The 24,279-nt window shown below is 50.5% G+C and overlaps 1 protein-coding gene across 3 annotated transcripts; it reads right to left on the bottom strand.

Annotated features, from left to right (window-relative positions):
• Positions 1-1,181: 1,181 nt before the first annotated feature.
• Positions 1,182-24,156, bottom strand: BCL6 (BCL6 transcription repressor). 3 transcript variants are annotated; one of them, XM_046002133.1, is made up of 10 exons: positions 24,033-24,156; positions 13,368-13,406; positions 12,358-12,529; positions 10,593-10,814; positions 7,996-8,967; positions 7,269-7,453; positions 5,737-5,904; positions 4,516-4,646; positions 4,250-4,387; positions 1,182-2,393 (listed from the first exon to the last, which is right to left on the bottom strand). In XM_046002133.1, exons 3-10 carry the CDS (start codon positions 12,516-12,518, stop codon positions 2,250-2,252), a joined length of 2,121 nt encoding a protein of 706 aa, XP_045858089.1. In that variant the 5' UTR covers positions 12,519-12,529; positions 13,368-13,406; positions 24,033-24,156; the 3' UTR covers positions 1,182-2,249. The 3 variants fall into 3 exon arrangements, with proteins under 3 accessions (XP_045858089.1, XP_045858092.1, XP_045858090.1); XM_046002136.1 differs by lacking the exon at positions 24,033-24,156 and adding an exon at positions 16,058-17,898; XM_046002134.1 differs by lacking the exon at positions 24,033-24,156 and adding an exon at positions 14,577-16,042.
• Positions 24,157-24,279: the final 123 nt, after the last annotated feature.

Raw genomic sequence — 24,279 nt, 5'->3', positions numbered from 1 at the left:
TTCAAAGAGCAGGGTGAGCTGAGGCCTCGAGCTGGCAAGTCCTCTAAAGTCATTTTTCAAAGGAAACCTGAACCAAAAGGCCATGTGGCTGGCAAAGGGTGGTGTGACTTTGTGAGGCTCTCTCTGGGGCTTTGGGTGCTCAGCCCCCACAGACCTCTCAGCACGTGCCCGGAGCATGTTGCAAAGGCTCTGCCAGGGGCCACCTCTGTCCAACCACTGGCCAGAGGGCCCAGGGAGGGGCTCCGCTCCACAGCCCCACCCCACAGCCACCCAGGAACTAGGAGAGGGCGAGTGCGGACTTTCTCCTCTGGGCCGGGGGCCAGGACCATACTTGTCCTCACTGCTCTTAGGTCTCATCAATCAAACTTGCTCCTTGGGGCTTTTTGAGGTGAAACAAAGCTGGATGCCAAAGCAAGCTGGGGTGAACTAATGTCTGAATCATGGACTCATAAATTATCTAGTTAATCTAATCCTCTCATGCACAGGTTGGGAAAGGGACACAAAGGGGAAATGGTTGTCCCAAGTCACAGAGGAGGAAAGGGCTGCTTTCTGCCAGAGTTCTCTGGACCAAGAGCACTTCTCCAGGGATGGAGGTTTGCTTGGCTGGACGCGAGTCTATATGTACCTATCAATCATCCATCACACAGCAGGTACCGGAAATGCTCCAAAGGCACCAAGGCTGAGAAATGTATGACAGGGCCAGACCTGCCTTCATAATGTCCCCTGAGCCCTAGCAGAGAGAAATTGCTTATGAAGCCGGGAGGCAAGAGGCACTTTCACAGAACGGGCAAATTCTCCAAGACACAGAGAAGGAAAGGGCGCCTATACCTTCCATGTCAGAAGGGCTAAAAGGGAAGTCACAAAAGCTTAGCCTAGAGCTTTGAGCAAAAGGCAGAAGTGAGAACCAGCCAGAAAGAGAGGTGAGAGGTGGTCCATCCCATATCCCCCGCTGGAGCTCCTGACCAGAGTCTGGAGCCTGCAGCCTGTCCTGGTCTGGGAGCCAACGGTGGGTCCCTGCCCAGCTTCCAGGAACCAGCCCCAGTCTCAGCCTGCCTGAGACCCCAGCAGCTAGCAGCCACTCCTCTCCACGACCCCATCCCGCTAGGTTCAGAGCAGAGGAAACCAGACCCATTCAAGTCCTGATCACCACACAAGGAAAGACCTCTGGAACGAGCTCACTTGACTTTTCAACATTTTATTCTTGTATTTGTACAGCTATATTTTACAACGCGGTAATGCAGTTTAGACACAGCCAAACCCTGTCTCCGGAGTAGTTCTAACACAAGCATGACGCAGAATGTGATGAGACAAACATTCCCAAGGAGAGCTTAGTGAGCGACAATTTCAAGTCCCTGTGTCTGCCTACACTTCAGAAGGGATGGCGCGCTCGTCCATCACTGAAAACTTCCATGAAAAAAGGCACCGTAGGACACGTTGTACAGGTATATACAAACCGAAAACTAGAACAAAACTACACATTTTTCCTTCGGCAGCTTTTTTTTGTTCTTTTTGTGTTTTTTTTTTAATACACACTTTGTAAATTGTAAACCTTCACTTGCAAAAAAATACAAATACACTGAGGCATTTTAGACAAAATATTTTCTTACTTATACAGATGCAATACTTAAAATATTCTCTTAAGTGCTCTTTCTCAATAAAGATTCTCAGATCCGTGTCTGCCTGCAGATACAAAATCGAGCCTTTAACGCAGTTTTATATTTTTAATATATCTTTTTTAGGTTTATATATATTTATTTTATATATATATATATTTATATATTTACAGCTCTGCCATATATTCCTTCACCTTTGGTTAAAAAAATTAAAGCCCTCTCTTTGATAACATACCGAAGTCTCTTCTTTTAAAAGAATGCACATTTACATACAAAAGAAACATCTGTCCCCGCAAAACATATACATTCCTCATTTTGCAGACCAAGTCAAGTCAGAACTTTTGCCTACTCCCCAACTTTGATATAGAAAATGATTTTGCTTTTTGCTGACATGGTTTGCCTTACACATAGGAGAAGAAGCAATATTATTTTCTTAATGTTTTATGGCAGTAGGGGAAGGGAAGCTGCCGTGGCCCCCCGACCCCACGCCCCTCCCCCCACCCCCACCCCAGCTATGATTTGCACTAGTGGATGAAAGAGGCACTACGTCATGGGATGAAAGTCGTAAAGTGTTACAGTATCCTTTGGGTAGATTCTGAGAAGGGACTCGAATGGAAAGCATCAACACTCCATGCTTCAGCAGGCTTTGGGGAGCTCCGGGGGCAGGTCGGTGGGGGACACGCGGTACTGCACCTTGGTGTTGGTGATGGCGCCGTGCTTTTGGCGCAAGTGAAGACGCAGCTGGCTTTTGTGACGGAAATGCAGGTTGCACTTCTCACACTAAGGAAAACCAGAGGCAAACCGTTAGCTGTCACCAACCCCAGGGGCGTATCATTGCCCGAAGACCCAGAGAAGGAGATTCTCCCTCGGAGAGATCTGGGCAGCTTGTCCCTCTGGGAGGCCAGGTTGAGAATTCTGGCTCCAGCTAAGTGATAAGGAAGCGTTGTGCAAATGCCCCTTCCCTCATTTCTAAAGTGGGGAACTGTTGCTCCTGCTTTTCCCTAGCCAAGTGCCCCATTTCGCTCCATGGGCCCTGGCTTCCCCTTCAGTAAAGGACTGAGTCGACACGCTCTGAAGGTCACTCTTCACCGGACACTGTTGCATCTAAACTTCAAATACTTCAAATGAGCAAATACTCATTGTAGTCTTACCCTGTGCCCGGACTATCCTGACACTTGAGCGAATGTTTTATCTGAACACAACAACTCCACGGAGAAGGTACTATTATCAGGCTCATTTACAACTGAGGAAATAAGGGTATCACGAGAATTTTTTAAAAATTTAAAAAATTAAAAATCAAAAAAATTTAAGAATTTTTTAAAAAATTAAAAAAAAAAAGAGGAGAATTAATTTGCCCAAGAACAAAAGGCAAGGGAGAAAGTATTCACTCAGGGACTGTTGAATAAGTGGATAAAAACACCTCCATTTGCAGGTTCCCATCTGTGACACAGGTTAACCATTCATTGGTTCATTCTTGTGTCCATCACTACCTACAGTGAGGCCATACACCCACCCAAGTCAATCTCATTGCGCATAGTGGTTTCCACGCTTGTAAACCACGGGATGCTCTTTTCAAGTTCAACAGAAGCTCAAAAGGTAAAAGAGGCAGTGGGGTTGACTGAAAGAGCACAGTCTGAACACTGTTCATTCATCTACGGCATCCTCATCCTTTTACAGAGAAAGAAAACTGCGGTCCCCTGAGAGAGGGTCACAGCTTGCCTGTGGCCCTAAAAAGGGTCCTTGTCAGAGTCAGAATAAGAACCAGATACCCCAGCTGCCCACCAGTACCTCTCCCCTCTGTGGCAGAGATTGGCAAACTATTTTTAACTGGGAAAGAGCTGGACAGTGAATATATCACAATGACCACTCTGCCCCTGTGGTAGGAAAGTCCTCAGGGATAATATATAAGCAAATGAGCATGGCTGTATCCCAATAAAACTTTGCTTATGGACACTGAAAATTAAATTTTATGTAATTCGCACATGTCACAAAATGTTATTTCTCCATCTTATAGCCGCTTAAAAATATTAAAACTATTCTTAGCTTATGAAATGTTAAAAAATGAGCCTGCAAGCCACGTCTGGCTGAAACCCTCCTCCTGAACACTGGGATTCCAATGGCCCGCTCATGGTACCCTGTCGTGTAGCTGGTCACCTGCTCCTTCTTATAATGGCCTTTTCCCTTTTTTTTTTTTTTTCTTTTCTTTTCTTTTCTTCTATCACCACACTTTTCTGAGTCCTCTCCCACTCTCATGGCTGCCCCTTCCCAAACACCTCAGGTCCTCTTAAGGAGATATCTCGCCCAGCACAGCAGCATACTGTAAGAAGCCACTTAGTGTGGAATGAATGGATGACTCCAGAATCAATGTATCTATTGTCCGGACCTCCTTCCTAGGGCCCAGATCACCTGGCCCAATACGCCCACTTTACAGATGAACAAACTGAGACACAGCCAATGTCCAGCAGCATGTCTGACAACCAGTCCTAAACCAGGTCTTATGCCCATTAGTTCAGTGGTCATCCCCCACTGTGTGCTTGAGGTTGCAGTAGACAGTTCTGCTGTCCGCCTCTCCCCCCCCAACCCTTCCCCCACCCCACCCCGCCCAGGCCAGCTGATAGTCACAAAAGCTCACATACATGGTAAGGTTTCTCTCCTGTATGGATTCGCAGGTGGCTCTTCAGAGTCTGAAGGTGCCGGAAACGGGTGCCACAGATTTCACAGGGATAGGGCTTCTCTCCAGTGTGGATGAGCACATGGGCACGGAGGTGGGCCACCTGAATGGAAAAGCAAAGCATGAGAGGCTCTGTTGGGGTGGGCTGTGGGCCCCCTTCCCCCGCTGGCCCCCAGAGTCCCTCATCAGCACACAGAGGCTGAGGGGTCTCTTCCCCATGGCCCTGCTCACTTGTACAAATCTGGCTCCACACGTTTCGCATTTGTAGGGCTTCTCTCCAGAGTGAATTCGAGTATGGGTTTTCAGGTTGGCTGGCCGGTTGAATTGGGCTCCACAAATGTTACAACGATAGGGTTTCTCACCTATTCCCGAAAGAAAGGGAACAAAGAAAGCCATATTTGTTGGAGGTCTCCACAGTCCCGGGTCCCTGGATCTCAAAGCCACCTGCCCTTCCTGGGCCATCTCAGCTTTCTCTCCTTTGGAAGATGTCTGACAGAGGATGCAGGGGCCTGCCAGGTCCCCGCCCTCACCAAACACATACATCCCATCACAGGCTGCAAGCGGCCAGGGTCAAGGAGCAGGCTGGGGCAGAGGGGACACAACACTGGGGGTGGGACAGGGAAGCAGGGAGGGAGGTTCCAGGAGGCCTTTGAAAGAGCTATGTCATTAGGATGATCTAACTGTGGACTTGGATAAGTCACTCTCCTTCTCTGAACCTCAGTTTCCCTTTTTGGAATTTGAGGGGTGAATTTAGATGACATGGTAAGGCTCTTCTAGCTCTTCCCTTGGATTAGACTGATTCACTAATCAAGCCATTCACCAGGAAGATAAAATCAGGATGCTCTAGTTTCTCTTTTAGAAAAAAACATGCTTTTCCGCTTTGTGGCAATGACAGCTGGATTCCATTTGCAAGAAGGTTGGGCCTGAGTCAGAGTAGATGCTCAGGCTGGGGAAACCAATAGAAGGCCTGAGCCTGCCTTCGTGGAAAGTTTCTGGGATAATGGACACATTTAAAATACCAAGAGAGAGTCAACTTTGGCCAACAATCAGGTCATTAGAAGCTACCTGGTAAAGGAATGTGAGTTGATAAGGAGCGAGCCCTGAGAAGAAATCAAGAGGCTTTTAATTTTTTTCTGGGGTTACAAAAACCCAATCTGCTTCACTCTCCTGGTCTTTGCTGCTTCACATGTGTGCTGGGATTAACACTTATGCCCCAGCAATGGTAGAGAAGCAGGACAGAGCGTCTCCAAGGAAAGACAAAGAATAGAGGGAATGGTTGGGTTGCTAAGCAAAGACACAACAGGGTTAGGCCCACATCGGGATCTGAGCAGGGCCTGCTCCCTGCCTCAGCCCACTGGGGATCAAGGCTGCACGCTGATTTCTCTAGGGTCCTCCCCCCATCCCACCCGCAGGAACCCTGGCCAGCTGTGGCGGGGCGCAGTAGGGCCATACCCGTATGGACGGTCTTGTGGCTGGCGAGGTTGCCCTTGTAGCGGAACGAGGCCTGGCAGCGGTCACACTTGTAGGGTTTGTCACTGTGGGTCTGCAGTGTGTGTCTCTTGAGTGAGGCCTCCTCAGAGAAGCGGCAGTCACACTCATTGCAAAAGAAGGCCCCGTTCTCTGTTGGAGGTGGGGGGGATGCCACCGTTAGAATGTGGAAGGGAAGTAGGGCTCCAAGGCCACTCCCTTCTGCAGCTGCCTTCAGCACCACATGGAACCCCCAAGCTCTACCCACCCAACATTCGGGGTCTGTGGGCATTTTATCTTTCTGAGCATTTAGAGTTTCCATCATGGAGGAGAAAGGAGACAGAGTTGAATACTGGGGTGCAGAGGGGAAACTCAGACCAACAGCTACCCATATGGCCTGTGCCAGCTTCAGGGAAGCTCAGCAGGGCTCCTCCTTCTTGAGAGAGCCCTGAGAACGAACTTTTCTTCTCGATTCACTTTTTATTTACATCCATACACAGGAGACCTCAAGCAAGATCCTGAGCCTCACTAAGCCTATCTCCATCTCTGTCTTCAAATCAGGATAGTCAACCCCTGTTTGCACACCCAGAGGAGCATATTGTAGGACACAAAGCATTCTAGGAATGTGAAGTAGAAAATCCAACAGTACATGGAGGCCACTAAAGGAGGAAGTAAACGGGGTCACCCTGTGCCTCTCTGCATTCCACGTCCCCCGAGCACTTCTATGAGACTAGGAGAGCCAACAAGGACAGAAGTAGAAATGACCCAGAGGGAAGGGACTGGATACAGAGAAAAGGCAAATAGCCAGGGGGACAGACGGGGACAGTCCCTGCTCTCCAACTACATGTCTACAACCCTGTGCCAAATCTCACAGTGTAACTAACTGATTTTTCCCTTCTATGAGAACGTTTTGAAAATGACAAGTCATGGTGGCTCACCCCTGATTAGGAATGACTGGGCTATCCTACTGCAGCCAGAGGGAAAAGATGGCCTTTTTTATCTAATAGAAACTGGGGGTGCCAATCACAGAGTGTCCCAAACCTCAATTTAATAATTCAGTCCAACTAACCCAATTCAGCTACCATTAGCTGAGCACCTACTCCACGATAGAAACTCTCTCGGACCTAAGGGAGATGCAGGAACAAGTAAGACTGGCTGCTTGTCCTTATAGAAGGCAGGAGGAGCCGACACGGGTCAGTCTGAGCAGCTAGGTCCTGAGCAACTGAGAAAGCTCTGGGAGTTAGAGCCAGTCCCACAGACCACCTTGGCTGGAATGCCACTGAAAAGGCTGTTTGGTCTTTCTCTGTTACCCCAGATTAACTCCAATACCTCTTTCCTTGTTCAGGTCAGCCTGGTTCAAGAGGTCAAGAGTGGGGTGACAGGCTGGTGATTCTATGTGCCAGTGACCTTCTGGTCGGGGACTTCTCCCAATCAGGGACAACAACAGAAGTGAAACAGAAATGCAAACCCCACGGAGCAGAGGCAGGGGCCTTGCTTATCTCCGGGAAGGGACTCACCACAGCTGGAATCCGAGTACTCAGACTGGGTCTCTCCCATCTCCTCGGGAAACGTGGGGCCGGCGGTATGGAGGCACATCTCTGCATGCTGGGGGGACTGAGAGCCGCAGGACGTGCACTTGGGGGGGTGCAAGTAGAGTGGGGAGTGGCTCTCGCTGCTGCTGCGGGGGGAGCCTGTCAGGGACCTGTGGGCAGGAGGAAAGAGAGCCTCAGCAGCTGGAGAGGGTAAAGCACTCTGCCCAGCCTGGAGGCTGCCCCCGCCTTCCTGGGCTCAGATGAATCCAGAGACCAGGAGCTGGGCTGCCTCCCTCTGGATCTGGGGCCACAGAGTTATCCTTAAGCCCACTTCCAAACAGTATATGCCCTGAGATCACTGGTGGGGTCGAACGAGACCAAAACCCCAACCCAGGTCAATGTCTTCCCTTCGGTACTGCGGTCTGTTGGTCCACTCAGTCCAAAGTGAGTATGAGCTCACCCTGCCACCCTGAGACCAAAGCTGCCCTTGGGGTTCCTGGAACGCTCTTCTACCACAGCTGGGAGTTCTCTCTCTTGCTACGACAAAATACACCAAAGCTTACTATGCTTCCTTACTGAGGCCAATTCCATCATTGACACTTCTACTGTACCCAGTAATCAGGCAAGAACAGAACACGGCCCCTGCATCCGTCAGAAGAAGTGATCCCCGTGGGAGCCCCTGACCCCAAGCCCAGACTGCCTCTGAAAGCACCTGTTGACGATGTTATTGAGCCGGCTGGCCTGTGGGATGGTGGAGTCCTCCCCGCCAGCGCTGAGCTTGGTTGGGGACTGGAGGTCAAGGCTCTCGGGCTCCATCGGTGGCTGGCAGGCCGGCGGGGCGGTGTAGGCTCGAGGGGAGAGGCGGCCCAGCTCGGCCTGCTCAGGCCCCTCCGGTTTGGCATTCTGGTTGAGGCTGTTGAGCACGATGAACTTGTATTTCTTCCAGTTGCAGGCTTTGGGGTCGGTAGGGCTCTTGGCTGGAGGCGAACCAGAGGTCTGGAGGATGCAGGCGTTCTTGCTACTGCAGGACTCCGTGGGCGAGTTGGGCTGGCAGTCCGACTTCTGGGGGCTCTGTGGACTGACCAGACCCTTGCGGTTCAGGGGCGCACTGGGGGGCTCGAAATGCAGGGCAATCTCATCCTCCGAGGAGGGCCTCTCTTCCTCCTTGCCAGCCTTGTCACAGGGGAAGTATGGGGCACTCCGGGCCGAGGGGGCGGCAGGTTTGGGGCCTTCGGCCACGCCGTAGTGCATGTCACTGCGTGTCTCCTCTGGGGCCGCCTCCTTTGGTGAGTAGATGCTGCTGTGGCACACACCGGGAGAGATCTCCATGGCTGGCCGGCTGTAGTCACCGGGGATGGGCCTGACGCTATCGCAGGGGTGGGCCCGCTCCTTAGGGAAGGGATTGGCCACCGGCATCCGGGCATCCCGCAGCTCTTCGTCAGAGAAGAGGAAGCTGCTGACAGGGAGGTGACTGTAGACGGGGTAAGAGGCCGGCGGGGTGGACAGGCCGCTGTACAGGCTGGGGGCGAAGGCTCTGCTTTCGCACCCGGGGGCGTTCCTCAGCGGCAGGTTACTCTCCACCACCTCCCGACCCCGATAAGCCATAATGTCTTGGGGCATCAGCATCCGGCTGTTCAGAAACTCTTCACGGGGAGGCTTGAGGGCAGGCACCATCTCTGCTTCACTGCAGGAGAAAACAGAGAGGAGACACAGGCCTCCAAGTGAGAACTGGTGAACAGAGGACCTTCCGAGAGACTCTGGCATACGCAGCCACATTTGTGCTTGGTCAGCCAGACATGAGGGCTGTGGCTTGGGAAGAGGGAAATTCTTGCAGTCACAAGGCTTTTAGGCTAGAAATCTAGCAAGCTGGGACACAGCACGGGAGACTGGGCCCAGACAAGAGCAGCGAGTCAGCCACACAATGTGTGCCTGCTTAGACCTATGAGCCCATGTTTAAGCCACATTCTGTGTATATGTGCATGAATCTGTCATTCTTCAGATATTATACAATGTAAAGCTTTCAGAGCCCTTATTTCATCCATGCAAAACCCTGCAAGGGAAGAAAGGCATTACTGTCTCCATTTTACACCCATGGAAATGGAGGCTCAGGGAAGGAAGAAGTTACACAATGCATGTTCAGAGGGTCACCGATGAACCGGTGCCCAGTGGGAGAAAGGACTCACCCTGCATGCTGCCTAGAGGCTTAGGGGCAGTTTTCTTTGGAGGACAGGCAGCAGCCAGACCTGCTTTCCAATCCCAGCTGCGCCACTTAGTGGCGATGGGACCTGGAGCAAGTTACTTAACTGCTCTAAGCACCAGGTCTGACCCAGAGAAAGTACTCGAAAATGACCGCGATGATGACCTCGCTACCATTATCACCCACGGGAGACAACGAGCTCTCACCACACAGACTTGAAAGGACATGATGCTGGCGAAAAGTAGGTCAGCTCAACATGATCACAGTTAACAGAGCTAGAACCAATGAGCAAAGGTTAAGGGAGCCAGATTTCAACTCGCCATAAAGAGGAGCTTTCTAACAGTCTGGATAGACAGCGAGGCTCTGGGAACACTGGGTTCCTGGCTCCTGGAGGTGATCAAACAGAGGCTGGAAACCCTTCTGTTTCAGAAGGGAGGCAATCATCCTAGAGCAGCTGAATCAAACATGCTAAAAAAGTCAAGCCCTGAGTTTCTGCTCCACTTAGCAAAGCGTTTTGCTTTTTGGGCTCTCAGGAAATAACCCCCCCACCCCACCGCCTGCCTTAAATGATGGGCATGTCTGACCAGCCCTCAAAGAGGGGATCAGACCCAGTGAACTCAATTTAAGTCCATAAATGTCCTCTCTCGGAGGAGCGGGGCAACACGAAAGATGAGGAAAGCAGCGCACAGTCTGGAAGGGGAACGAAGGCGTGTATGTAAATCAATAGAATAGAAGTTGAAAGAACTGAAACACACATGCAAATAGTTAAAATGGGAGGAAGTTCTAACAGACAGGCAGACGGATCAGGGATACAGAGGAAGAGCTGAGGGAGGAAGACTGGCAATCCTAAGAACATCTACAGAGGAGCTGGCTTCCAAGCTTGGCCTGGCAGGATGGGTGGGAGGAAAGAGCCCATCCAAGGAATGGAAGAAAGCAAGAGGGGACTGAATGCATAGGGCATATCTGGATAGCAGTGCAAGAATTAAGAAGGCAGAAGTGTGCAAAAGCTAGCAGAACCGTAGGCTGTGGCATATCAAAGAGGATACGCATGCATTACCAAGGATTTCGGATGCCTTCCACTTCCAAGGGCTCTGCCCTCAGCAGCACCTCACCTGGCCTTGATAAACTTCCGGCAAGTGTCCACGACATGCTCCATCTGCAGGTACATGGCCGTGGCCATCACGGCCATGATGTTGCCCTCCCGTAGGTTGAGGCGGGATGTGTACATGAAGTCCAAGAGGATGCAGAACCCCTCAGGGTTGATCTCGGGATCCAGGTTGATCACACTCAGGTTACATTTGAGCTGGTCCGTGAAGATGCTATAAAACAGGCCACTGTAACACAAACACACGTGTCACAAGAATGGACGGGACTGGCGGTCAATTACAGTCAGTGTCAAGGCTTGTCTCCTCTCCCCTGGGCCTTGCTCCAGAACTTCCATAGCAATTAATAATAACTGCCATTTACAGATGACTTACTAAATGCCAAAGAGTCATTAAGCACTTTACATACATTATCCTGTGTTCCTCACAACCTTGCAAGGTAGACATTCTTCCCCTCTACACATGGGGGAACCAAGATCAGAAGGCAAATGATGTACTCAAAGTCACAGAAGCTATTTTCCTTATCGTCTTAACTGCATGGATTACCAGAGTGAAATTTGCACTCATTTGCAGTAACCATTTTTAGTCTATAACTTTGAGATAAGCACTTCTCTTCCTATTCCAACACACGATCCTTATTTTTAAAATGCTATTGTCTGTTTTTAGAAACAACTTGGGTATTGACGACAAATAAATAAAATGGTGCCTATGTCTACAGTCTACTGATTTTCTGAAAGTCTGGAGACTTTCCCAAGGTCAGTATTCCTAGGATACAAAAGTTAATCCTCAGGCTGTACCTCCAGGGACTTTGTTGTCTGGTAGAGGAAAGAGGGCTCAATTGTAAGTCAGGATTCAGGCTGGCACCTCAATTCTGCTTGTTCTGAATGGGTTGCCAGAAGTGAGCCAGGCTTTAACCAGTAAGGAACTGTGCAACTTTAGGTGAGATACTTAACCTCTCTGAACCATGGTTTCTTTCCCTGCAAAGCAGGAATAATAGCGTCCACCCGACAGGGTCGTGCATGCCTGGCCCAGAGGAAGCACTAGGTTAGCATCTTCTATTACTTTTATATCTCCATAAACCTCTGTTCTTGCCACTGTTAAAACACAGGTGCTTGCTGTAGATGTTGGGTAAGCTCTCTCCTGGCAAAAGCGATCCCCGACTTTACATCAGCTCACCTATCTGTACCTTCATTTTATTGTCTATAAAAGGGAAGTAATTATGCCTCAGAAGGCATAACACGGAAGGCCACTGCAGAGATCCAGGGAGATGAGGTAATATGAACCAGCTCCAAAAACTCGAAATACTCGACCAATAGGAAGACTCGGTCGGCTCTTTCTCCCTAACTCTCACACACACATAGCCTGAAACACCCGTGGAAAGAGAGCCACAGGATAAAATACATGTGGTTACAGAATCAAAGGGTGAAAGACTTCAAATTCCCTTGCTTCAAATACTGTAAAACCCCCTTTCACGTCTCCTTTCTTCACGGGTTGACTGAAGTTATTCTCTGTGTTTGTCCCAAACACATCCTTTCTTGAGACAGTATACCATTTCTGCTCCCTCTCTTCCCACAGAACAGAAACTCTTTCTTCTCTACCGTGTGTTCATTCATTTGCTTCCTGGGAGCCTACTCTGCCAGGCCACACGCTGGCAGTCTGGAGACAAACGAGACGTAATCCCAAACACAGCAAAAGGCCCACACGACCTGCTTGGCCGCCTGCCCACACCATCGCTGCCCTCTTATATGTCCATCTTTCTCCTCCCGCCCCTCACCTGCAGGCCATGAGGACTGTCTTATGGGCTCTGAACTGCTCACGGCTCACCACGATGACAACATCAGTCAAGATGTCACGGCTCCGGAGGCGATTAAGGTTGAGGAGAACGTCACTGGCATGGCGGGTGAACTGGATACAGCTGTCAGCCGGGGAGGCCATTTTGTCTTCACCTGGAAAGAAAGGGGTCAAAATCTCATGAGTTCTCCAGAACCGGATTCCTGCTTACCAGGGGGGTGAAGACAGACGGCGCAACCTGCTAACACAGGGGCTGCACACCGAGGTGCTTGTGCTTGCTCCTGGACCAATTTGTGGGCTCATCTCTGTGCATTACTGTTCACATCTGTAAGATGGGAAAAATAATCTTTCTCTAACAAGTTGGACTAGAAAGCCCCTTTGGGGACAGCAATAGTGAATGAATATCTGTAGAGTGCTTTTCCCACATACCAAATACTCTGCCAAGCAAGGAGAGGCAGTGAGTGTGTGACAGGGAGAGAAACCACGATTTAAAGGTTAGCCCGCCAGCTTTATCTTTCGCTAGCTGCGTGACTTGGGGCAGACTGTTCACTGTTTCTGGGCTTTGGTTTCCCTAAATGGGAGAAGTACTACCTATGTGGTTGTAAAATTTAGAGATCTGTGCCTGGTCCCTAGTAGGTTCTCAAAAATCGCAGTTATTCTCGTCAGGATCTCATTTCATTATCCCAGCCACCATCTGTTCTTCCTCCTTCAGGCTCTCGAATTGTCTGAATGTACTCCAAGCTCCTAGCACACTGCTGGTGGTGAGTAGGTGACTATACTGGCTCTGAACTCCAAAATGAGTGAGGGAAGGAATGATCGTACAACAGTTAAGACAGTCTCACACAGGGGTAAATGGGTGAGGGAGAGGGAATCCGCTATCCTTTATCTCCACTAAGGAAAAGTGGCCAAGTTCACGGCAACACATGTATCGGCAAAGTCAAAAGAAACAGTTTATCCACAAAAGTTTAAAGCATTATAATTAGATTTACTTACCCAACGCCTTGATTCACAGTCCAAAATTTTGCTTAAAATCTGCAGGGAAGGGAAAAAAGCAAACAGAAATTGATTCCATGAATGTTAGATTGTCCACTATGGTCTTATTTTAGGACACACGTACTTCGTTTTACTTTGATAGCTGCAGCCTGCCAGCTGGAGCGGTTTTACCACAAGCTAGCAAACATTTTTCCAGCTCTACTCTTACGGAAACAACAGGCACCCGAAGCTGTGAGATAATCATATTTTTGCCCTGAGCACTGGGAACACAACTGCGTACATTAATTATACGTACATATACACATAGAGTTCCTTTGTCAAAGTAGAAGATGTATGCCATCCAAAGGCCACTTGTGTTCATGGGACAGAAAAATATAAGAAAAGTGGTTCTTTCAATAGTAATGAGAATGATATTTTGGGGGCCCAAGAACTCTGAACAATCTCCAAAACCTGCTAAAATATCATCTTTAGAGTTTAAGAATGATTTCTCAAGGTCTGCTGGAGTCAATACACTTATCCCTCTTTCACTCGTGATGAAACAGAAGCTCAGCGATTTAAGTGGCTTGGGAAGGACAAAAAGTCAGGCAGTAATTCCTGACTGTCTGATCTTTTAAGACTAAATACAGGATCTGTAGAATACACCCAGAGATGGCGTGACTATGTTTTCTTGAGTATCTTTGTCTTTTTCAAAGTTTCCCCTTCTTTCCCTCTGGGGTCTAAGACCAGATATAGGGCTACACACTTCCAAGCTTGTGCTCCCCCTGCTGGTCAAAGAGTTAGCTGCGTGCTTTAGCTAAGAATTGGCCCAGTAGCACTCATGACATATGTACCTGTTCCAAACTGGTTTCTCTAAAGCAAAATGATTTTAAAGCACAGGTGTAAGACCCTCACTTATGATCACATGTGGGTTACAAAACAAAACAATATCTGAATCCTCTTCCACTCCCCCCATCCTTTTTTCCCCCTAAGCATAGCCCTTTAGAGCTATTTTCCGGGTAAAGGGGCCTGAGGCCAGGGAGGTCACGTTGGGCCACATAGATGGTTAGTGGCCTGGCCCAAGGTGTTCTGGCTCAAATTCCTGTCCCTTTTCCAAATCAGCCTACGTGCTGTAGAACATGCAAGACGGCACCCCAATGTGGGTGAATCTCATTTTTAAGTTCCTTCCCCCACACAAACACTTTGCCCCCATTCCAGGCTGCTGAATCTTACCAAATGAGCACTCTAAAATGAGAGGTTTCCTTGAGTCTGTAACCAAACATTTTGACATTTCTCTGTGGTCCCAAGTGCCAGTCACTCAATCCCATCGGCTTCAAGGTTAGTGTGTGCGTGTGAGTGAGTGAGGATGAGGGAAGGGAATGGGGGAAGGGAGAGGACAGGAAGAGACAAAAGAACCTATTTCCTCCTCTCCCATCCTAACTCAAGATGGGCAAAGAGAGATACATTAGATCGGTCCTAACCAAAGTTCAGTGATTGTCTCCATTTGAGTTTCATTTACAAACCGTCTCCTCCTCCCCCATGAAAGACTTCTGAACACGTTAAGGCTGTCCTTTAGCCAGCTTCAACCACCAGCTTGCATGTGAATTCCCAGTCACAGACTTTTGGAATCACTGGAAGCCCAGATTTGCAATTTCACCTTGGCGAGTGGCAATGACTCATTCCATATGCAGATTGAAACAAACAAACAAAACATTCGCCATTCCCAGGGGTCTACTTGTCAGCCTGGCCCTGGGGTTGGGCCATTCCATCCTCTGCCTCTGCCCGGCTTGGTCAAAAACAAATGCACACACACTGAGGCCCACATCCCTATTAAATCCACTCTTTCTTCCACCAGCTCTAGCTTAGGACGCCCCACAGCTAATGAGCCTGTGTTATGGTGGATGTGGGAAGCCATGTCTCCCTCCGGATGCTGCAAGTGTGGAAGCACCTAGCAGCCACTTTGCTTCTTACCGGCCACCTGGCCCTTTCCCATCTGTTACTGTATGGGATCCTTGGAACAGCCCTGATTAACTGAAAAGGTCACTGAGGCTCCACCGGACAAGCCTCTCCCAATACTGAAAGCTAATCTCCAGCTTTCATTCACCAATCTCCTGGACAAACTCCCCTTCGCCTAGCTCCAGCCATCTCACCGATACTACACGCAATACTCATAACACAAAGCAACTGCCAAGAGAGCAGGGCTGTCGAAGAGAGCACTGAACTGCAAGGGCCCGCACCGGAACTCTCTGGACCCCAGTCCCGCCTCAGCCGCAATAACCGCTAAACCAGACCTAAACGTTGTCTTTCCACCCACACACTTTATCTCTTCTGCCTTTTCAAACTCTCCGGACTTGCAATTTGGCACTTTGGGGAGAAGACAGATCTTTTAAAGGAGTTGGAGAAGAAAAAAAAGAGGGACCCTTTCCTTTAAAAAAGAAAGAAAGAAAGGAAAAAGGGCAGAGAGAGAAGACAGCAGAAGAGGAAGACGGAGAGACAAGAGAGGAGTTGAGAGAAGGACAAGAGGCGAGGTTAAGAGCGAGAGCGAGAGTGAGCCAATACCAAAGGCTCCATCCATTCCCCCCCACTCGCCCGGCTCCTCCACTCGGCGGCCACTAAGCAGCCCTTTCCTCGAGCGCGCACACAGGGACACAAACCCGAACCCTGCGCTCCGCCGCAAGCCCGGGCTACATTCGCCCACCCCGACCTTACCGTACCTGCCCGCCAGGGACCGCCCACCCCCGGGCGTTCTGCGGGAACTGCTGCCCATCTGCCGCGAAGCCTCCGCAGGCGCGTCGGAGGCCCCGTGGTGAGATCGTGTCAGCCCTTAATTTGGTTACATTCAAATAAAACGTTTCTTGCACTTCGGTAGCTAACATTGTGTGCGCTCTTTTTTTTTTTTTTTTTTTTTTTTTTTTCCTGTTACGCCGGCAACAGGGGGTAGTGAGGGGAATGGCACAGCCCTCTCATTCCCGGAATGTAGTCGATCTCAGCTCAACGGATTTCACAGAACACTCTCTGCCTATCGCCGGCTCCAACGAGAAGTAACTTTCCAGGAAGCTGCCGGCCCCCGACGGCCGCCAGGATCGCCGCCTGCGCCGCCAGGGCCGCCGGGGATTCACCCAGGGAGGGGGGGGGGCGCCCCGGGAGGCTCGCGGGGAATAGGCGCACTTTCCTCTAAATCCCTCGCCCGCGCCCGGTCCAGGACTCTGAGTTCACCCGGTCCAGCCCTTCCCCAAAAGTTTTATAAATGGGGAAAGTCGCACAAGTTAGTAGCAGAGTCAGTCTAGAACCCAGGAATTCGGGTCCAATCTGAGGCTTTATAACTTCAAATTGCCCAATTCTGGCCTTTGTTTGCCCGGTGCGTCATTTATTTATTTTTGCTTTTTGTTTGCCTCCGCCCCCTTTAAGAGGATGGTTACGCAGGCATCAAGGTCAAAAAGACGGGAGTCCCTAGGACTGAGGGTCTCCATTCAGCGCGCGCCAGACGACTTGTAAGAAAACCAAACAGAAAGCCCCTTCCGCCTACGTTGGCAAATAGGGGAACCCTGCAAGGCTCAGTTTCCGCCCAAGTCTTTAGAATAGGAGCTGCAAGGCCGAACCCGGCCAGGTTTCGGGATTTTGGAATCCGATTTCTCCGAAACCGTAGAGACGCGGTTAGGATTCCGCAGAGGCCGGGGCGCTGACCCCAGCGCGCGCACGGGAGCGCTCCAAGGTTGGCTCGCTTTCTCTAGGCCTTCCTCAGAATTATAACCCCTGGGCGCCCTCTCCTAATTGGTCCTAGTAGTGGGCTCCAAGACGACTTTTTCGGGGCTGGGGTTTCGAAAGACGCAGTACGTAAGGCCGCAGTCCAGTCCTAAAGCTGTTGGGTGGCGTCACACTGCGCCGCGCATCCCATCAGGAGCGGAGGCGGGGTCAGGGCGGTTGGTAAAGACTGGGCCTCCTCCGCCTCATAAAGCCCTACCTTGAGACTTTCTCATCCCTTCGCCCGGTGGAATTACGGGGAAAGCGAAGGTTGAAATTTAATATGGAATGGGGTGAGTATCTAGGAAGGTTAGTGAAAATTAAGTACATGCGCTTATTGGAAATTAGGATTCCCGTGGTTCCGGGAGCTCAAACCTAATCATGTCTTACCGCTGCTAAACACTAGAGAGAGCCCTCCATCAAGGCTTGAAACCAACAACCCCCATGTAGCTCCGCCTCTCCTTCCCATTGACCTACTTTAGACACAGTCTCCAGATTTGGAGAATGCCTCTCTCACCCCACCCCCCGCCCCTTCTCTAATCCCGGCCGCCCCCTGGATTATTGGTAATCTAGTAACTCCAATAACTCGCCGAGAAATCCGAAGGAGAATCTTGAAGCGCAAAGCACTGTTTAGGGGCAGGATCTAGGAATTTTGATAAGGCTGGAGCTGCCCTAGTGAAACCAGCATCAGGGCTCCTGCAGGAGCGCTCCCTTTCTGCACAGCGGCTCAGCTAACTGGCCGCTCCAGTTTAGCCACGGTGTTCCAGCGGCAGGGGGTGGGTTTAAACCACGCCTCTGTTTTTGCTTTAAGGGTGAAACACTCTTCACTCTCTTGACGCGGGGGGGGGGGGGGGTGCGGGGGAGGGCGGAGGAGACGACAATAAATGAAAGCGAATTTGATAACACGGTAGGCTCGGCAGTCGCTTTGGGTGACCGAGGTGTTCGGGGACATTATGTCCTGACTTTATTTCTATCACGTTTCCTGCCAACAGCGCTCTTTCAAGCCTGCAAGCTTCTAGGAAATGCAATAAAATAGAGGGATGTGTTTTATCATCAAGATCTGAAGAGGAGCTGCTGAAGGGACGCTCCCCATGCGCCCAGCTCGCGACAGCCTTCCAGAAAGAGCCGGCAGACAATGCCAGCAAACCGCGTCCCCGAGCAAAGATATCTCGGCCATCCAGGCTGGACTGGGCTCAGCCTTTGCAAAAAGCCTGCCGGGGGAGGGGAGCGGCATGATGTCCCCAAGCAAACAATGCCTTTAAAAATCCGATCTGGACAAAAGTCAGCCAAGGTCTTTATTCACGTTAATGAAGATGGAAGGCACTAACTGTCCTTGGAAAGCGATGAGTCAAACTTGACCGCTCTTCAAACACATCCCCAGATTCGTTTCCAACCCGAACAGAGGCGCGTTTCTCCGGCGCGGCCTCCGACTGCTCCCGCGGTGGGAGAGGATGAACTCGATTCCCTCAGACCAGGGCGGTGGAGACGGCATCTCCCGCGAGTGGGCGCGCCGGCGGCCGTCGCTAGGGGTCGCCGGTACCCTTACGCGCCTTTGCCATCTTAAGTTTTGAACTCCGAGAAAATAAAACTTTGCTTGATAAGCAGCTATTGTGGCCCAAATTCTATTAGGACTACACCCTGCCTGTCCACATGAACCCCCCCATCCCCGACACACACACACACACACACACACACACACACACACACACACACACACAATCTCTGCCAAAGCCACTAAGCAGTCTGGAAGAAAAGGGAAGATGGTGATTCAGAATCCAAATGCGAGCCTCGGGCGAAGCGAGGTGCATCTCTGCAAGTCTAGGGACTGGGTCTTAATCACCCACTAACACAGGCACACTCCTCAAGATCTGGGACCCCCACCCCTGAGCACTGCGGAAGGCTTCCCTTATCTGTTACTGAAAATCTTATACGATACTTTCTAAAACTCCTCCAAGACACCTGGGGTATTGTTTCCAGCTATGCTGACCTGAGACATTAAAGTCATGGGTCTCTCTTACTGCTGCTCCTTTCTCTTAGATACTTCACAGGAGCAGAGATAAACTTGCCTTTGACTTTAAGTCACTGACCTGGAATTCAGAAGGTAAAACTCTGGTCCCGGTTAGGGTTCTAACTCACCAGCAACAGGCCCCCCTCATGAGGCCGCTTGTTTTCTCAACAGTCCTAGAGTTTTACGTCCTAGAGCCTCCATGCGTCTCTCCACTACCCACTTCACCCAGGGAGACGCCACAGCGACAGAAAGCGTGTTCAAAACGGGTTATCTTATTAAGGTTCTCTTACTGGAGGCAGATTCCACTCGCTGAGCGACGGTGGGCAGGGCAAACATCTGAAGACTTCCGAATTGTCATCCACCTTTCCAAAATTTTGGAGGTCAGATGTCATCCTCAGATGTTGCCCTCTTCTGTCAGTCCTAGCACCTGGTAGGGAGACTTGGAGACCCCAAGGTGACAGGGTCGGTCCGCTGCCCTAGGCGGGGGGGCTCGGCTACGATCTACCACTAGGTGGCAGACTCGGTCCGTTCGAAAATCACCGCGCAGCCACAGCCTTCCACAACCGACTGCCCCCCACCCCCACTTTTTTTTTTTTTTTAATCTGTTAGCGGGAGGAGGTTGCTTCTGTAAGCAACGCTGCAAAGCATTTAATTTACTGGATGTAATTCCGTTCTTCCCGATGCTCACTCCTCTAGCAACCAACCACAACGCGGTCTCTGGAGCTGCGTTCACGTATTATATGTTGGTTTTTCCAGCCCCAAAGGCTGAATGTATTAGAAGGGAAGGAAAGGGTGCGCTTGTCTTCAAAAAGCAGAACGGAACTCGAAGGTATTAGGCGAGCTTCTTGCCAAACACTGGTCGAACAGCAAAGAAAGTCGGGAATAAACTCCTGATCCCCATGGAGAAAGGGGGTCCTGGAGGCCAAGGACAGGGTTCTACCGAGGCTTACAGCGCTTGGTAAAGTGGAGGAGTGGGGAGTGGGAGTGGGACGGGGTGAGTTTGGTCTTTTGGCGGGGCTGCCGGTCACAGACTGGGAGGCGGGGAGGACTGGGAAGAGCCATTCCTGGCTTCCAGCGGGGCGAAGAGAAAGGGGCCGGCTTCGCCACAACACAGCACCCTCGCTCGGATCACGGCGGCGGTATTCCCACTTGTTGCGCAGTGCAGGAACCCGGCACGCGCCCCAGTACTTCGACTCCCAGAAGGCTCCAAACCCAGCTACAGACCAGCTTACCATTGCCCCACGCCATCCACAAACCTCCGTCCCCAACCCAGCCGCCACAGACGCGACCATCACCGCCGGCAAAACTACAGGACTTCCAATCACTGGTTGGTTTTTAAACCAAGACATTCCTCCTTATCTCAGTGTCAGACCGGCAACAGAATTCAGGTGCTCTGAGAAATCAAGTCCAAGGGGGAAGGAGGCGACCTCCGTCTGGAGAACTCACCTACTTAAAGCCAACTAGGCAGCCCTCCCCGCGCACGCTACACACACACACACACACACACACACACACACACACACACACACCACACACACACACACACACACACACACGCAGGAACTTCTTTGCCTCTTAGGACACTATCCTAGCTGGAAAACAACACTCTTCCACCCCATTTGAGAAATCAACTACAAAGTCCTTTTTTAAAAGTTGGCTTTATCTCCTCTTTCTAAAGAAAAAGAAAAAAAAAAATCCTCCTCAGGTCATTTCACAATGTTTTTCAAATATTTGACTTTTGCAAACAGAGAGTTTCACCCACCAAGGGGTGGCGCTGCCGCACTACGTCCTCCGAATCTCTTCAAGTTTTTCACAATAAAGTGGGTTGTGAGTGTGGCTACCGGGCAGGGGAGAGAGGGAAGGAAGGATTTTGACATCTAGTCCTGGCTACCATTTACTCAACCAATAACTGGAACTCTTTAAGGCTCAGGAAACGACAGCTTAAGAGTTAGAGTCCCATCCCTGTCCAGCAAACCCAGAATAAACTGGAGAGTCTTTTCAAGAAAGTATGGGGTAAAACTGCACAAGTGAGCGCAGGAGAAAAGGCCAACTGGAGAATTCCCTCTTCTGGCTTCCTTCTCTTCAAGCTCCCCAGTTTACCAAGAGCTTCTGGCCTTATTGTCACTATCAACAGTCCCTAAAGCCAATGCTTGGGCCTGCAGTATTGGAAAGTCTTCCAAATAGGATATTGGAAACTTCTATTTATAAATGGGGGGAGGAGGAAATATTTCCCATCTACAGGTTTCTATTTCAGCCTGAGGACCCAACTGGAGTCATTTTAGCAAGGGAATGCCCATCTCCTGGCACCCTTCTTTCCATTGCCTTCTGCCCCAGAGACAATATTCTTTCTCCTTAACCAAAAAAAGGTATATATTTTAAAGCAAGAATGTGATTTCACCTCATTCCTTTGAGCTCATGTTTGCTACCTCCAGGAATAGCGTGTGGACTAGGGCCAGATGAACTTCAACTTGGGCTGCAGATTTACGAGGTTCTGTTCCAGTGCCAAAGGCTCTTGGTAGTAAATAGTGAGCAAAACAGATACCTGTCTCCTGACAGATCTTGCCGGCCCCCCTCTTATTTTTTTAAGTTATTTATTAAAACCACACACACCTTGCAAAGAAAAAGGGAAACTGGCAGTCTCTGTAGAGGAAGCCAGTGGCATCGCTCAGAGCCACAAACTGTATTTCTAAACAGCCCTTTCCCTGGTTCCCTCTGTCCTGCCCCAGTTTTTTGGCTCTTTTTTTTTTTTTTTTTTTTGGACAGAAAAAAAAAATCTATTGATACTTTTCTTAAAAAAAAAAGTAAAGAGCTACAACATTTTCCTCCTGGAAACTATAAACTGAATGGAAAAAAAAAATCCACAGAAGATTAAATCAGTTTCCTGTGGCTGCTGGTGGTGGTGGGGGAGATGACCAGCTCTTTCTCTGTGATGGACAGGGACCCAGTTACAGCTCTGGACTTTCCGTACCCTATTTGGGGTTCTTCTCCAGGTTCAGTTGCTGGACCCCTACCACCAACTCTTAACCAGTGCAAAAAAGGGCACCCCATAAAAGGGGTCTTTTTCATTCCTTTTTTTTTTTTTTAATCTATTGGATTGTGTTTTTGTTTTCCGTGGAGCAGCTTCGAAACTCATTATTGTAACACTAGATCCATTTTTCGCCAGAGTTCCAATAACACGGCATCATAAAGGCAATGCAATCCACAGTTCTCAAGACACTGACCACGGTCACTACCTTTCGCAGCGGGGTGGCCCCTAGCTCCCGCTGCCCTTGAGCGAAGCCCATTTCCGAGGATCCAACTCCCCACCCGCTCCCGCCCCGGGCCGCCGCCGCCGCCGCCTTCCCCCATTCTTACTCCCTCGAGGAGAGCCACAGGTTGCAAATCCAACCAACCTCGCAAAACGTTTTTGCAAAATCACTCACAAAGATCTCCCTTTCTCGCCCGCGCCCCCTCCTCCCTTGCCGGGTCCCTCATCCAGGGCCACAGCGTGCCCTTCTCTCCTCCCGGGTCTTGCACGTAGGAACGCGGGCTGGGGCTGTTTGTTTTTCCCCTCGCCCCTTGCAAGGACCTCGGGAACCTGAAGCCTGACGTCGTCTACTCTCCGGTCTGCAGTTGTCTTTTTACAAAGCTCGCACCATGGGAAAAAATAAAACAAAATTAGGAGAGGCGGGGGAACAGCCATTGGGAGCTAACACCGAGTCACGCAGCGCCCAAAACACAAACACCGCGACCGCCAGAAATCCCGCCACCTTCCCGCTCGGCTGGGCCATCCTGTGAAGGTTCCCGGAGTCCCCGCACGCTAAACGGCACCGCAGGTGCAAACGCGCACCCCTTTGCCACCCACCCCCCAAATCCCTGTCCCGCCACCAGCCTCTCCCCTCAGGATGAGGAGAGGGAGCGCGCGGGGGTTCCCGACTCCCTCGACTGCAACCAAGAAAGAATAATTTTCAAAGTATTCAACATCCCCGCCCCCAGGCAAGCTAAACCTCCCCCAAAACACAGGGTAAGGGGACACCAAAGGGGTCCACCAAAGGGGACACCAAAACACTCGGATCTCGTTAGGAAGACCGCGGATCTAAAAGGAAATAGTAGAAACGATACTTCAACTGGGCTGGGGGGGGGGGGTACAAAACGCGAGGAGTTCGCTTGCATTTTTCCTCCCAAATCTCGGCTCGGAAGCAGGGAATCTAGAGGAGCGAGGCCGGTGGAAGGGAGCCAGCGGGGCCAGCGAGCGGGCAGCCTCCCTCCTCGCCTCCCGGAGTCACCAAGAAGGACGGGAGAGGAGAAGGAAGGAGAGGCGAGGGAAAGGAGGAGGGAGGGAGGGAAGAGGAGGCAGGAGCGAGGGAGCGAGGAAGGCAGTTTGCAAGCGAGAAAAGAGGGAAAAAAACACAGCCGCCCGAATCCAGCGAGATCACAAGCCGTACGCAAGCAGCAGCAGAAAGAGCGAGAGCGCGAGCGCGCGTCCTCTCCGTCGTCTGGGGCCAGACAGCCCCCAGACTTGCCCGGAGCACCCCCCAAACACTGTCTCGTCCTCTCGGCTTCGGCCGCCCCCTAATTCCCCTCCTTCCTCTCCTCCACCTCCTTTTCCAAAACCAAAACAACACAAGGGAGGGTGGCAAAAGCCTCCCCAAACCGGCCGATTCACTCAAAGACAACAAGAATAAAATAATAAATAATATAAAAATCTATATCCTAGAGTGGGAGAGACGTGGGGCTAATCTTCGGCATTTATTTTAACACCTGACAGCTAGAATAAATAAATATATACATTTATCAATAGATACACATAGGAAACTTGGAGCCAAAGCATTTGGCAAGAGCGGAAAAAAAAAGAATTAAAAGGTAAAATAATGATCATGAGCAGCGGCGGCAGCGGCACCAGCGGCACCAGCGGCGGCGGCGGCAGCAGCAGCAGCGGCAGCAGCAACAGCAATAATCACCTGGTGTCCGGCCTTTCCTAGAAACTTCTTGCATCACCACTTCTAAGAACCCCAGTTCTAAGAATCAACAGAGCTCAATTCTCGGAATTTGAGCTGCGGACTTTACCACTCCTACGAGGCAGGGGAGGACTCGGTGTCAGCTCTCCGGGACTTTTGCCTCTCTTACCCATGGAAAGCCCTCAAAGCCACAATATTTTTCCAGTTCCCGGCAGATTTCGAGGTCCTCAGCTGCGGAGCGTCTCGGATT

The sequence above is a fragment of the Meles meles genome, chromosome 4 (assembly GCF_922984935.1).
Source record: "Meles meles chromosome 4, mMelMel3.1 paternal haplotype, whole genome shotgun sequence".
In the NCBI taxonomy this organism is placed as follows: Eukaryota; Metazoa; Chordata; class Mammalia; order Carnivora; family Mustelidae; genus Meles; species Meles meles.
The sequence above is the reverse complement of the archived record's forward strand: the minus strand, read 5'-3'. Positions and strand labels throughout refer to the sequence as shown.

Coding starts and splice junctions, on each gene's coding strand:
- BCL6 (XM_046002133.1), bottom strand. CDS start 12,518: ATGGCCTCCCCGGCTGACAGCTGTATCCAGTTCACCCGCCATGCCAGT. Junction 10,815..12,357: donor ACAGTCCTCATGGCCTGCAG/GTGAGGGGCGGG, acceptor TTTGTGTTACAG/TGGCCTGTTTTATAGCATCT. Junction 5,905..7,268: donor GTACTCGGATTCCAGCTGTG/GTGAGTCCCTTC, acceptor CACCTCCAACAG/AGAACGGGGCCTTCTTTTGC.